General features: G+C 39.7%; 1 protein-coding gene across 1 annotated transcript in view; it reads left to right on the forward strand.

Moving 5' to 3' along the window:
• The window catches only part of CADM2 (cell adhesion molecule 2), a 274783-nt gene that overhangs the window by 168279 nt on the left and 90482 nt on the right, over positions 1 to 16022 (forward strand). The window contains exon 7 of the mRNA XM_014523118.2: positions 863 to 1041. Within this exon, the coding sequence (XP_014378604.2) occupies positions 863 to 1041 (179 nt within the window). The remainder of the gene's footprint in view (positions 1 to 862; positions 1042 to 16022) is intronic.

The following is a 16022-nucleotide window of genomic DNA, read 5'->3' on the forward strand; positions in this document are numbered from 1 at the left end:
AAAAGAATTTTAGTGAAAATTTTCAATCTATGTATTTAAGATTATTTGTAGATATCCTCCTCTAAGGTATTATACTGAATAAATTATTTCTCATTTTAGATACAGTTTACTAAATAAGCCATTTTAAATTTCCTTTTAAGCAGTTTTGCTCTTTTTAATCAACAGGTATATTGATCATAAATGTGAAGTGGGTGGGAAGGTGGAGAGACAGTTCCCAAACATATGCCAAAAGTCACTGTTTTTAGTGTTCTACTTGACTTCCCGCCTCTGGTCTAAGTCTGTATTCAGGTGCTAGTGATGTACTACTAGTATAGAAGTCTTTTATGCCCATTTGCACTCTGCTGTTCTCTTTGGTGTTGGTTTCATAAACAGAAGTCAGAATCTTGCATGTCTTCTCAACTTCCTGACAGTGCTTAATTTGAAATTCAGACAGGGTGAAATAAATTTAATCTATTTAGGTTTCTTATCCTCTTTGTCAGGATAATCCCTTAACCTGCTATATTTCCATGATGAAACATTAAGGAAATAAGTATTTTTTATATTTTATTTTTAACCTCCTATTTTTAAGAAAAGAACATTTATTTCTGGAGCCTGACTTATTGTTTATCTTTCATGTCAAAGGAAAGTCCATGATTGTGGGTTGTTTCTATTTGTTAGCATACGTATACAATTACAGAACTTCTTTAAAAAAAACAAAACAAAACAAAACAAAACACTGAAATTCTTTATAAAACATGCTAATTAAATACTAATATGCATGGTTCAGGGGAAAAAAATCGCTCTATGCAAGAATGTTTCTTTCTATCTATACACTGATTCCAATTTTTCTGTCTGACATATTCTGTTTGTTTGGATCCAACAGGCCAGAACCAGTATTGTGGACAAAGGATGGAGGAGAGCTACCAGATCCAGAACGAATGGTTGTCAGTGGTAGGGATCTAAGCATTAGTTTCCTAAACAAAACGGACAATGGTACATATCGATGTGAAGCAACAAACCCTATTGGCCAAAACAGCACAGAGTATGTCCTGATTGTACATGGTGAGTACATCCCTTTAAATATTGTAAATGAGGAAATACCTTGTTGAAATAAAGTATTCATATTGTTTCAACCAACTAATTGCAACTGTTTCAAAACAAATGGAAGAATGACAAGAAACAAATTCAAGTATAATTATGCTTTAGCCAGCATCATCTATCTACATATTTAGTTGTAGGAATCAGGTCTCCTTTCTTTTATGAGATGGTTTCTGTGTTAATAAGTTCAGTAAGAAAATGTATCTAAATGTGTGGAGAACACCTTGTTAAGTAAGCAACTGGAAAAAGAAATGTATTTCACACTATACTTGGAACTGGTTTACACATAATTGCTTCAAGAGCACTCTGTTCAGATATAACTGTTTGCAGAAGGATTGTAAGTCATATATTAAGCAAAATTTAAACATCCCAGACAGTAATGCTATTTCTTTCTATTTCTGTTCTCTCCATTCTATTCAAGATGGTATATTTTTCTTCCCACAGTTTAAAGCCTAATAATAAATATTCTCAGTTATTTATGCAAGGTGATTGGAGAGATGCCGGGGAATCAGGCCTTACATTAAAATTATGTCTAGGAACCTTATTTCATAATACTTTTAGTTATAAAATGGAAAAATTCTCACTGATTTAGGATTGTTTTGACTAATCTGTTTTGATGCATTGTTTGAAGAATAAGGCACTTGTGATGAACTTTGAATAGCTTGATGCAACAAAAGTACAGTAGACGCTATAATGGCACCTGCTAGGGAGGGGTGGGTGATTTCTACAGCTTAGAACTGAAAACAGGTCTTCAGAGAGAAGGATGAGTGCATTAGCTTTGTTGCATCACCTACTACAATATCTTTTTACCTTGCTCTTAAAATATTACAGATTTTTCAGAACTACCAAACATAAAATAAAAATGCCAATGTGGGTCCTATAGTCACTGAAATGAAAAATAACTGTCCCATTTTTAAAAGTAATTCACATAGAACAAATGGATGAGTTTCTCTGGTGTTTGCAAGATAGCCAACAGCATCATTCACTAAGGATTCAAGTTACCTTTAGGTGGCAGTTTAATGTGTTTTTAATAAATACTTCTCTAAGCTTTTTGTGATTAGTCAGTTTTGGCTCTGTTGTTGAACTGCAATTTGTCAAAAGCACCATTTAGATTAATACTGTTCATGCTGCTGAAGTTCATCATTACTTTATTTAAGATTAGTGACACAAGTAATGATGGGCTCTTTGGAACACTCTCCTACTCAATGTGGACTCTCTCATATGCACCAAAACTATTTTCCCTTTAAAAGCTAGAGGCAATGTTTTATTAGATGCTGACTGCATTGCCGAATCACTGATGTCTCCCTTTGATGGAGTAAGTGTTTCCACTAATAGCAAATGCTGAAATGTAAGTGGCCTGTGTATTTTGTCAGAGTTTTTTTGTGATAATTTGTGATAGCGTGACCCTTTTTATCTCTTTTATCATGATGGCTTTTATGTTAGCCATAACTGTACAATATACTTATATCAGAGAATGTTTCATAAGCTGCCTTGTGTCTTTCAATTTCAGTCAGTTGAACCCTATTGATCTGAGTACCTTGAAACAACTTGATGGCAATCTCTGAAATCTGTGTGTGGCATCATAGTTGGCATGTTATCCAGTTTAACTTCAACACTACCAACATTTTATGTTACAAATGTGGGAGCCTCCCCTCCCCACTGTGTATTCCTACACATCTAGAATTAGAACTGCAGACATCTGACACATACTCCTTATATTTAAGTAACATGGCAAGTTAAATGATAGACCTTATAGTATTGCTCAGTATATATGTGGTTGCATACCGGATTCATAAAGGGTGCACTATGTAAGAATGGTAAATCGGGTGCAGTATAATAGTTCATGCAGATCAACTTGGGCACCTTCCTGTCACTCTTTTCGATCATTGCATAGCATCCACTAGTTCATGAAGAACTTTTCAGTCTGAAAAATTACGAAATATAGTCAGATTATTTTTTAGTCAGGTTCCCTCCCTCAGTAAAGGATTTATTTTTATTTTCCTAAATATATTTGTAGCACTCTCTGCTGTCCCTTCTCATCTACTCTGGTGGTTCATGTGATAAAAGGGGGTGGAGGTAATCATTCCTCCCTCCCTTCTTCTCTCCCTCTTTTTCCACCACCATTCTCACTTCAGTTACATTGGACTTAACATGATATAACCAAACGTTCTGGCCTCTCTCTTTTATTCCTTATGTGCATAGGTTTAACATGAGAACAACCAAAGTCACACTGAGGAAGAGTTTTGGGGGGAGGTGGAGAATCTCCATTAGGAAATCCTCATGGTGATTTTCCTATACCGTATTGTCTGGTCAAGGATGTAAAGAAAGAGTAAACTTAACTTTGGAAAATCACAAAGAGTGAAGTAGAGATTCTGGCTCCACAATCACTCCCCACTCCAGTTCCTGTGAGTGTGACTCTACAGGAGCCAACCTACCATTAACTTTGCCAAGAACCTCTAGAATCACAGGAGGTTGGGAGGATTGTGTTGCTCATCAATAAAAGGTAGTACAACTATTAAAACTATGTATTATCTTTTCTAGGTGAGCTTTGTAGGGCTGTTCATCATATCTATCAATCTTTCCACCCTTCTGATTCTTCTAGTCTATATACCTACCCTCAGCATGACTCTGATAGGAGAAGGATGCCACTAAGGCAAGATGGTCAAATGGTGCCATTCAGTCACCTGAGGCCCTTTACATTAATAGCAGATCTCCTCTGCCCAAAGAAGTGGGGTATGGGGAGCATGATTTAGGTCATAATATTTTATAATTCGTTTTAATTTTTATCCATACTGGATTATTTTTCTCTTTATTCATCCTTTTTTTTTCTTTTAATGCAATTTCTTGTCTCTCTGTTCTATTATCAAGCCCCTAAGAGTCACTCATCCTCTTTGTATTCTTTTTTCTGTGAACTCCCCTCTCAGAGGAACTCTATCTACTAATTCCCTCTATTTCCAAAGTTATCTTCATAACTCAGAGGAGATTTAGGCAGCTTTAGCACGGGGAAAGCTTGCCTAAAATGAAAATGTGTAGTTTATCATAATTGGAGATTAAGGGTAAGCAAAGTATTTATACATATTAATTGTACAAACAAAGCAAGGAGCATGTGATGCTTTTAATTGGGCCAACCTAGACATAAAATTTATAGAAAAGTGATAATTTGTTCCCACTGTAAATCAAGATAAAGTAATACAGTGTTGATGTTAGCTGACGATAGTGGAAATAAATATAGCTATAACCAAATGAATGGCAATCTGTCTAATAATATAAAGAAGCCTATGTTTTCAGTGTAATTAAAGGAAGTTGACTTTTAACAAAAATCATGTATTTATTTTAAGTTAAAGGAATCTACTATTAAATGTGTCCATGGTAATTTGCTGAATCAGTGCAGCTGATTTTTTATATTTCTTAGCTTTTATTATGAATAATAAACATCAAGAAAAAAGTGTACCAGGAAAGTGTGCACAAAATCAGTATTTTGTAGAAGTATTTGTAGATAGCAGTACAAAGAGAAGTTATATTGTAAAAGTATTTCTGGATGGCAGTACAAAGAGAAGTTATTCTGTCCATGCATACATGGATCTTATACAGTAATGAAGGTACAAATTCCAATATCTGTAGCTGTCATTTCTGTATTTTAACTGGCTGCCTTGATGCACATTCTGGTTAGATGTATTATTATAAATCTTGGTGATGGGCTCCCGGGCAGAACAATTTGTATTTTCTCTGTCCTTTTTAAAATTTTTTGTTCACATATGTCCAAACACCAGCCATTAGTCATCAGTGTGCAGAACAAATTGTCAAAAACGTATGTTCTACTTGGGAACCTAAAGTAAAGATTCATTGATTTATATGAAGTTGAAAAATGGATTGTTCTGTCCTAATCAAGCTGAAGACACGGCTGTCATATATGGAAAAATCAGTTCATCGCTTCTTGCTGCAACGGCACCACTACTGAACATTCAGTTTGTTCTTAAGTTCAGCGAGTGACAGAAGTTCAAGTTAATAGGAGAGCACCCCTCTAATGCAGAGCAACAAAATTTGGACAAAGATCACTTTTAAAGTGCTATCTTAAAATAACTGATCAGATGGAATATCAGATGACATGCTAAAGCCATACATTAAATTCACTGAAACAATGACTGTGTCAGGTATCATTGATGGTAGAAGTAGTAGAAGAGCTTGTCCCAGTCATTTGAGAGCTTTCATTTGATGAACATATTCTTTTGATTCACATCACTCCTCAGAACCCTGTACATTTTCCTGGGGCAGACTATTTGATCCTAGCAATCACATAAGTGTATAACCCAAGACCTTTCATTAACATGTAAAAATATATCTTCTTAACTTTGCTGCTTAAGCAGTCTCCTTTTACTGTTTTTTGCCACATCCTTGACAATTCCATTATCCTTCTTTCTGTGCAAATCTGCATTTTGATGCCTGCCTTTCTTCCCTCAGCATAATATTTGCCACTGATTCAGTTATATACCAAAGCCCATCACACTTCCTGCTCTAATGTTTGTAAATTCTGCTCCTGCTGTCCTTTGATAAAATCTTGGTTTACCCCATGGTTATTTTTTTTCATTTTGTATTATCATAAGCCCTTCTTCTCTGCCCTCTCTAGTTAAAGTTCAGTTATTGTCATGCTGTTCCAAACAAATTTAGCCTTACCTCAGATTATTTCATGAGTTTGCATATCAGGTCCAAAATTCTCATCTTCACCTTTAAGACATTTCACAATTCTGCACCTGTACCCTCCTGCTCTTCTTTCAGGCCCTTCTCCTCTTATGACTTTTCTCACCTTGTGTATGTACAAGTCTTACATATAAATCAACCTATCCGAGGTTAGCTTGATCTAAATGCCTGCTTGTGCCGGCATTTGCAGGGATTAAGTCAGTCAAAAATTGGCACACCCAATGTAAGCCATTTCACCTCAGGAGGTGAAATAATTTAGGGCAAGAAAGGGTTAACCTGATTTAGCAAAATCCTTTACATGTTTGCAGAAAAGCCTCAGGGCTGGGAAAGCCCACCCACTTGCATTGACCCCAGGGCTATGCTGTTCCTACCCCCTGACACTGTCTGGGCCACTTTCTGCCTCCCCCCACCAACCAGACAATCCCTCCCAAAGGACCACTAGCTCCCACCCAGGGAGACCCACCACCTCCTCCCAAATTCACCAACCCCTGCTTGTGGACCCTACCACTCACCTTCAGTTACTTACTCTGGGCTGCTTGCATCACTTCTGGCAGTGGTAAACAGTTGTGCATGCTACCCCATTCTAGGTTTAGGCAGCTTAAAGTGAGCTGCCTAACCTTGATGGGGTATGGTGGATGTTTGTACATACCCCTTGTTTTCTTCTCTACCTCAGTGATTCACTTGAGATTCTTAGCCATTATTATACACTCTATATGGAGCGGCCTCATTATTTAAGTGCATTAAGGACCTTCACTTTTCAAGTTCCCCTAAAAACTACTAGTAATTTATTTTATTCCATCTGCTGCTGCTGGTCTCTGCTCCAGAACACTCCACACTTTCTCTTATACCTAGTTTTATCTTTTTGTGTTAGTAAAAATTCTGAACCTGCCAGATACATGCAGAACCAAGCAAACTACATTATCTTCATTTAATGTAATCTCCTTTTCCCTTGTCTGTTGTTGTGCCTGTGGCCATTCCTCATGTTATCATATTTAATTTGAGTTGTGAAGCCCTTGTAGGAGAGCTTCTGCATTTTCAAGCTTCTGTAACAATACTGTGCACACATACTGTGCTGGAAACTTAATCACGATTTTAACAGTCATTTAAAATAGGGTCAATAATATATTTTTTCCTTCTTTGATAACTGGCTATATCAAAGGGAAATAGACCCACTCTGCTTCCCCTATTCCTTTCACTCTGCCCTCTAATTAATCTTGTGGATGGCTTTTGAGCATCTTTTCTCTGTGAGCATCTTTCAAAAAGGTAAATAGACAAAATATCCACTGCAAAGTAAAGAGAAAAGAGAGACAGCCATAGGGAACCATGGCTCCACAGTAATGTTGTTGCCCTTGATTGGTGTTCTTGTCTCTCAGTGAGAGTTTCCCGACGTTAAGCTAGCTGGGCAAATTCTAAAGCTGCCTACTTTTACAGTTACTGAGATAAAACATCTCATTTATGGACATGACTAAGTGAAGAGAGCTTCATTGCCCCTGGGAAAATCTTACCCTTTTGACTGAGCACATGCTTGAGCTTCTGAAAAGTTCTCTGAAAAGAAAGCTAGAATTAAACAGAAAACTAGCATTATGGAATATTAGTAACTTTTCTATAGTTAAAGACAGCCTCAAAAAGACAAGAGTTTGTGTGCGTGTGTGTGTGTGTGTGTATGTATATGTATGTATGTATATGTATATGTATATATGTATGTATATATATGTGTGTGTGTGTGTGTGTATGTATATATATATAAACAAATATGTATTTGTATTTAAAAAGACAAGGTGCTTCATGAAACAAGTTATTTCTCCAGTTTTGACACCTGAAACTCACACTAATGTCCAAAAGGTGTATTTGGTTAGTTAGTACTTGGTAGACTAAAATGATATAATAGGCTGCTGACTGAAGCTTAGAGATTGAAGCTTTCTTATTTAAAAAATAAATAAATAAAAGCTCCAGGTACTTTGGGTGAACTGCAGAAATGAAAGTGGGGGGGGGGTGGAATGTTGGGGTTAACACACAGTTCTTTTGTCCTTTCCTACTCCCATCTCTCCACACTCTGTCTCTCTCCTCTCATGAACATAAACAGGCACATGTAGAATACGTAGGAAAACATTTCTTTGCATTCTCTGATAGCTCTAGCAGAAGGTTTACCTTCAATCCTATCTGAAGAGGTGTGCAAGATCAGAGATTCAGTCCTGAAGACCTCCAGGGCTAAGTACAGATATTCAGAAAGCCTGAGGTGGAACTGATTCAATCTACCCAGGTTTCTGTAAACTGCATAGATTGAATTGAGAGTGAACACATGTTCACTCTTGAGTGGGAGGGCAGGGGCATGCAGATGCTTGCACCGGCCAGGCCAGAAGGCACGGGGTGCTCTCACATGCCTCCCAGGAGGACCCTTTTCTCCAGCCCTAGTCATCCTCTCCCCCACCAGTAGTCCTATCAGTGGTGGATGGAGGACAGATGGGGGAGGGGGCCAGGGTTGGGCCACAGGGTCGGGGGGGCCTCTGCTAACCTACACCTCTGATGTTGCCTGGCTTGGCAGACAGCCTGAACAACTCTCAGCCCTGCTTCTCTCTGCTTGTGTGAGTTGAGCCAGGCAGGGCAGGGAGAAGGGTGAGGGAGTGCAGGCTCCCCCCAGTTGTGCTTGCTCAGGTCTGGGGGCCTGGGGCTGGGCACACGGGGTGGGGGCTCTTGGTCTCTACCTCCACTGCTTCCAGTGCTGAGTGCCTGTGCTGACAGTCCTGGCAGAGCTCTCATCCCATCTCCTGCCTCTCCATAAGCTGAGCAGGGCAGCTGTGGGCAATGGGGAGGAGCAGAGCCCCCACTCTGTGGCCCTGGCCTCAGCACCCCCAGACGCAAGCAAGCACAGCTGGGGGGAGCCTGCACACGCTCAGTCTCCACCCTGCCCTGCTGAGCTCAGCTGACGCAGGCAGGCAGGAGGAGGGCTGAGAGCCATGCCAGCTGTCAGTCAAGCTGGGCAGCATCAGGAGGTGGGGAGCAGAGGCCCCCACACCATGGTTCAGCCCTGCCCTCCTCCCCAGTCCCCAGCAAGCACAACTGAGGGGTGCACATGGTGGGGGGCCTTCATTTCCCCAGTCCCCTCCCCCTGTACCTCAACTGGCAGGCACAGGCAGCACACAGGGCTGAGGAGCAGAGCCTTTTCTGCCCCAGCAATGTGACAGCCCAGAGGGTGGGACAGACAGCATGGGCATGCAAAGGAATATGGGATGCTGGAGAACAGCAAGGTAACTTGAGTTCAGAGGGGATGTTGGACAGAAGTTCAATAGACTGGTTTAACCTAAATCAGTTAGGTTTGATACTGCATCCATCCAGGTGTATCTTAAACTGGTTTTGATCATTTTGAAACAGGTGTACAGGCATTGAACTTCTGTTCTCTTACAGGTTTAAATTGGTTTTTGATAACTTAAACCTGTTTATGTGTAATGTCTGTCCCTAGCCCATTAGTGCAGCAGAAAGAGGGAACTAACTTTCCAGATCTATGCAAGTATTATTAAAAAAAACAAAAACTGAAATTAACACACGCCTTTTTTTTACACACTTTCTCTTAGTTTTTTCTTTTGTTCTGTCTGTCCTGTCTGGCAAGAAAGTTATGGTAGAATTGTTTACTTAATTTTATGGATAACTTGCTTCCTCTAGTAGTAGTAGGAGTACTATCATAGTGCTATCATCAATGTATTTCCTTTTGGTATGAAAACTAATTATGGAATTATTTTTTTTTTGGAAAATACCAACACAGCAGTTGAAAGTACAGTTGTATAATTTATTTTACAGTTACAGCTGAACTATTTAAAAAAGAAAATAATCTCAAACTGACCTGAAATGATTGTTTAAAAAAATAAATATTGGCAAACTGACAGGTCAACCAAAATAATTTCAGAATTCAATCACAAAAACATTCTTATAATTTTAATTAGAGAAAATTTTGAAAGGAAGAATTTTCAATTTAAAAAATCAAAACATTTTCATTTTTGCAGCATTGAAAAGAAATTCTTAACTTTTTCAGAATACCTTCTCCCTCACCGCCGTCAAAGCATTTAGGTTATATTCGGTATGTCTGCAGATTGCCATGCTTTAGCACTTGCAAAGGAAGTGCTAAAGCATGGCACAATATGGGAAATTACTGCACTATTTGGATGGTGCACACTTAGATTTCCCAATTATTTTGCCATAGCAGTGCACTATATCCAGTGACATAGCTGGTGATCATGTGTAGACCTATGTGATCGCTACATCACTGTAACACGCTGTACGGTGATGTAGCGCGTCACTATGTCACCATACGGTGATGTGTAGATGTAAATTCCTCATTATGTACATTTATGAAATATTTCTGCCAACTGAACAGTACTTTTTTGATGGAACTGTACTTTTTTGAAGGCAAAAAAACGATGAAAACTTTTACACGGCTTTCATTTTCAAACAAATTCTAAGATATAACCTGCAAATATAACCCATATCCAACTGCTAACATAAATTAGTTGTATATTAATTCATGTAAATCTAGAGTTTTGCTTATGTTTTTAATAGCATATGACATTTGAAAATATTTAATTTATTGCACAGATGTGTAATTTGTCAATTAAGAATACAGTATGTAGCAGCTCTTCTTTTGGGCATAATGTGTAATTCTTTAAGGAGGAGCAGAACACATGCTGGTTTTGAATATGAAAGTGCCTTCTTCATTTCTAGTGTTACTGAATGTATACAGCTGGAATTTGGGGCGTGTGTGTATATCGGAAATGATTATGCAGTTAAGTGCATTTTGAAGTGAATGCATTGCAGCTACTCTGCGGGTAATCCATTTTTTTAAATATAGGAGTACAACCACTTTATTGTACTTCCTGATGATTTATCCGAAGTGGAGTTCTCGTTGCGTTGCTTATTGTTCGAAGTTTAAGTTTTAATTTTTTGAATATGTACCCAGAACAGAGTTTAGGTATGGGGTAAAAACTTTAAAAGCCTGAAAGCAATACTTGTACGAGGAATAGGCAAGAAAATGAGTATTTGAAGACTTAAATTGAAACCAGGCCCTTGTACAGAACATCTTTTAAAGTTAAATCCAGAGGTGTACTGGCTAGTGCTGTCCTCTGGGCAGTACAAAGCTGTGGCTCTGGCAGCTGGATGGTACAGCAGCAGCAGTAGAACAGAGGGCTAGAGAAGCAACCAGAGGTTTTCTGTTGCTGAGATGTCACCTCCTTTTTTTTCCCTGCTAATATGCATGTCAAGCACCCAAACAGAAAATGGTTTTCAGCAGCAGAAAAAGGAGGTGACATCTCCTCCAGAAGCAGAAACTACATTTTCTAACGCAGCCCTCACTCACGTTGCTGAGCTACTGCTGCAGCTGCACTGCTCTCTCTGCTGCAGGAAAACACAAGATGCAAGGGACAGGGGTTGATGGAGGATGGGAGGGTGAGGCACCTGTCCCCTTGGCTTCCTTCTAGCTCCATCCCCCTTAAGAAGTGCGTGGGGCTTATGGCCTGTGTACTCACCCCTCCTTACACTACTGGTTGATTCTGAAAATGACCCAAATGGGGTACTCAGACAAAGTGTCCACTATCTTATCCTCTAGAAAGGACTGTATACCCAAATGTATGGGACAATATGGATCAAATTCAAGCATATAGTCTTTGATTGGAGATAAGTTTCTGGAGTTCATTCAGGTTGATAAAAATGTTATTCTCAGTAGCTCAGTAAAAGTATCAATATGGTCCCTAAAAATGTGATGTGCACTGAATCATATTTCCATTCTGGCCAACGGCTGGATAGTAAAGTTAGTCCAACCCAACTCATGGCTGAATTTCACTGCTTCAGAAGCAAGATTGTGACTAGACTGTGACTCGGAAACAGTTTCTTCTGTGTTCTGCAGGGCACAGTAATTTGTGCAAGCCCTTTTGCTATTGGTGCAAGATTTACTCAAAGAGTCTATCTACTCCCACAAGGTGCCCTCCAGAAAGTAGTATACCCTCAGCTCTTCTGTTCTCATACAAGCTCTGATTAGATGGATACACAGTAGGCAGCCCCTGCTGATTAAAAATGGGTACTTGGCTACTATTGGGAAAACAGCATTTTTTTTGGTTCACTACCAATGAAACAATTCAAAACATTTTTGCTTTGGGTCAAATTGAGAACATTGGTTTTTTTTAATTTGCAAACCAGAAAGTCAAAAATGTTGCAGGATAAATGACATATTCTATTCCATTTTGACTATTTTGAATTTGATCATTTTTATGTTTTTATATTTTTTTAAATAAAATTAAATGACATTTTAAAATGAAAAGCCATTTAAAGGAAAAGAGACCAAAGAAAGGTTGTTGGGAAAAAAAAGGTGAAATATTTTCACCTGCTTTCATTGCATTTTCATCATGTTACTCCCCAGTGCAGGCTCACAGTGGTATTCATGACTGAACCCACACAGCAGTGCGCCTTGCAGCTGTGAAAAAGTGTGAATCGCAACCTGTAATCGTAAAACATTCCTCTAAGTATTAATGATTTAAACCCTTGAATCACTCAAAATTCAACTCCTTCTCTAATTACTGGTAAAGTCACTTTTTAATATTATTACCTGTGATAGCCGTTCTGAATTAGGAGCTCATTTGTACTGCTGTGTGGTATTTCATAGTGCTCTGACTTTGCCACTACCAGTAGCCTTTGCCACTGTCAGCCCATTGCCACCAACACCTTGGCTGCTGTTGATTCCCTGTGTACCCCTGCTGCCCAGGGCACAAAACTTCCCAGCTATGCTTATGACTATATCCAAACCCATTTTAAAAGCTGTATGGTTAAGAAGATAGTAACCATACATCTTTTGAAAGCCAGTCTGAGAAAATGTGCAAGACAAATATGTGGACTAGTTTTAATAACCATGCCAATCCTGACCAGACTGATCTCATACCATATCATTTGTAACAAGGGTGCTGCTTACTGTTCTAGGCTAGTAGGGATTTGTCTTCTCTTTGGAAGGCTTATGGCATTAGGGAATTTATCTTCTTTTGCTCTTTTCTTTTCCCTGCTTCATATTCTTATCTATTTTTTCCCTTTACCTTCCTTAAGCTGGCAACATTCACAACAATTCACAGGGGAGTAGGGAAAATATCTGAAAGTTAGCTGGGAAGAAAGCTTGATTGACAGCTGTATACTGCTTTCATCTATCACTGGCAGGAACTACAATTTCTTTTTAGAAGGTTGCCTGATATATTACTTTGTGTAGAAAAAATATCAGATAGAACCAAATTTCTCTTCTTACAGGAACTGCAGAATTCTGTCATCAAACCATGTTATGTAATTAGTTTGCTAGTGAAGAAATCTAAAGTCAATCTAAAGTGCTGGTTCCTTTTAATAAAATTGTGGCCTTTATTTTGAACTCTAACCTAGCTTTGTGTCATGTTTTGAACCCATCATATATAACAGATTTTGTACATAATCTGAATGGTAAAAGGAGCAATCATGAAATAGTCCATCAGAGTAAATTTTGTAACATGTACTCATCTGCACAAATAAAACTCTAAGGGAAGGTAAAATAAATCTATAACAGAGTCTTCAGCAATAGAAATGCAGAATCTTCAGCAATTGTGTTCTGCTGAATTGCTCCAGTTCACTCTTGTTCTCCCTCCTGTCTTACTTTAAAAAAAAAAAAAGCCCCAGTTGTTTCTAATTAATTGTAGGATCATAGGGCTGGAAAGGATTTCATGGCCACATTCAGATGAGCATGGACATTTGGCTCCCTGAGGACAAGAGCAGTGGCACACTTTGTGCTACTGCTACTTGTCCCCAGGGAAGGCCCATGTCATGTGCCCTCTGGCACATGGCAGATTACCCTGTGTGGGGTAGGGGAGACTGGGGCCAGCAACCATGCTGGCCCCAGCAGCCTTACCTGAGGTCCTGGGGGTTGGGAAAGCTGCAGCCATGGTGCTCCTGCAGCGTGGAGCCTGCCTGGTGGCCAGAGCATGGCTCTAGTGGACCAGGCTCCAATTCTGGGCAGCATGCAGTGCAGCCACATGTGCCACTCCACGTTTTTTCATGAAGGTTTTTTGACCCCAAGATTTTCTGGGGTCAAAACCTCCACCCAACTCTACAAAGTAGCAGTTCAGGAAATGTCTCAATGTGTGGCTGCAGACAGGTTTGCAGCACCACATACTGCATGGCCACACTCATCTAGATGTGGCCCAGGAGGTTGTCTAGTTGAGCCCCCTGCTCAAGGAAAGATTATTCCTGACTAACCTATTCCAATCCAGTGTCTGTCTAACCTACTGTTGAAAATGTCCAGAGGTTCCATCAGCTTTCTCGGTAGCCTGTTCCAATGTTTAACCACACTTATAGTCAGACAGTTCTACTTAGTCTCCCATCTAAATTTCTTCTCCTGCAGTTTGAAACCATTGTTCCTAGTATGCACCCCTTCAGCCACAGAGAAAAGTCTGTCCCTAGGGCCGTGTGTAGACAAAATGAGGGGCACGTGTGCACGACACTTTAAAGTGGGTTAAATGTTTTTGCACTGCTTTAATGGTGTTAGCACACGTTGGTGGTGTATTGCGCGGTAATTCCAGCTGCTGTAGCAAATTCAATGGTGTAAAGTGCCTTAAATGACTTGGGGTGCAGCAAACTAAAACTCCTCTTTTTTTGCAACAAGAACACACTGTTGTTTCAGTTTAGGTTTCAATTTAATTCCCAAATCCTACTTTGCAGTATTGCAGTTGTCAGTTCATCTACAAATGCCCTAGCGTTTTAATTAATGATTTGGAAAATGAGATTAAATGCACACTAAAGTGATTTTGTGGATGACATCAAGTTGGGTGAAGTTGCAAAAACTCTGGAAATTAGGCCTAGAATCCAGAATGATCTGGAGAGATTAGAGAAACGTCCACATTTAATCCACATGAAAATCAACAAGAACAAGTGTATAGTCCCTTTGGGATAGTAAACCTGCATGTACAAATAAAGATTGGAGAATGATTGGTTAAACATTACTGTACCCCAGGAGAATCCCACTTGATACCTCTTCCCAACTAGACATTGAACTATTAAAAACTACCTGCTGACTATGATAATGCAACAGTTATGTATCCACTTTAGACGACTTCAGTGGCAAGGCGTAGGGGGTGCATGGAGGTGCACCCCCTGACAGCAGTGTTCCTGGGCAGGGGGGCAGGCAAGAGCACAGGTGTCCCCCTGAGAGCACTGTCCGGACAGTGGGGGCTCTCCTGGAAGTGCCAGCACTCTCCTGGAAGTGTCAGCAGCATGCCCGGAAGTGCCAATGACGTGCTGCTGCCACTTGTGGGTCACTTGGATCGGCCATGGGGGACCTAGGTAAACCTAGTCGATGACTGGCCACTGGAGGGGCAAGTGCCCCCCCCCCGACTCAGGAGGCACTAGTCACCTATGGACTACTTTCATCTAGTCTATATTTCCTCAGCTTATTAATGAAAAGGTTGTGTTAAAGACAAGTCATATCACATCCACTGCTATCCCTCCATCCATAGACTCTGTCACGTTATCATAGAAATACATCAAGTAGGTTAGGCATGACTTGCCCTTGATAAATGCATGCTGGCTGTTCCTGATCATGTTGATCTCTTCTAGATGCTTCAAAATAGCTCCCTTCCAGACCTGTTCCATAATCATTCTAGATATCAAGGTCAGACTGACTGGATCCATAATTCCCTGGGTCCTCCTTATTCCTTTTCTTAGAGATAGGAATTATGTTTTCCAGTCCTCCAGGACCTTACCTGACCTGTATGAGTTCTCAAAGATGAAACTACCATACCCAATTCCTTCAGTACTTAACAGATATCCCATCCTGCCTTTTAAATCAAAAGTCTCTAGTTTCTCTAAATAATCTAAAACAGTTATTCCACTACTCTAGGCTTTTTGCCTTCTTTCTTAGCTTTGCTGTCAACTTCATATGTCATCTGGAAGCTGACTTTAGTGGGAAGGTTGATGTAAAAATGGCATTAAATACTTCAGCCTTCTCTGCATCCTCTGTAACCAGTTTGCTCCTGCATTCAGTAAGGGACTTGCACTTGTGTTGGTCTTTCTACTTTTGACATACATCTAGAATCCCTTATTATTGTCTTTAATATCCCCTGACAGTTGCATCTCAAATCATGCTGTGGCCTTCCTGATTTTTCTCCCTGCAAGGCAGTGTGGTAATCTTACACTTTTTGCCTAGGATTATCACCAATTTATCCCTTTTTGTAGGATTTCTTCTTGAGTTTCTACTGCTTGACCAATGTTTA

Source organism: Alligator sinensis, unplaced genomic scaffold, assembly GCF_000455745.1.
Source record: "Alligator sinensis unplaced genomic scaffold, ASM45574v1 scaffold26_1, whole genome shotgun sequence".
NCBI classification, from domain to species: Eukaryota; Metazoa; Chordata; order Crocodylia; family Alligatoridae; genus Alligator; species Alligator sinensis.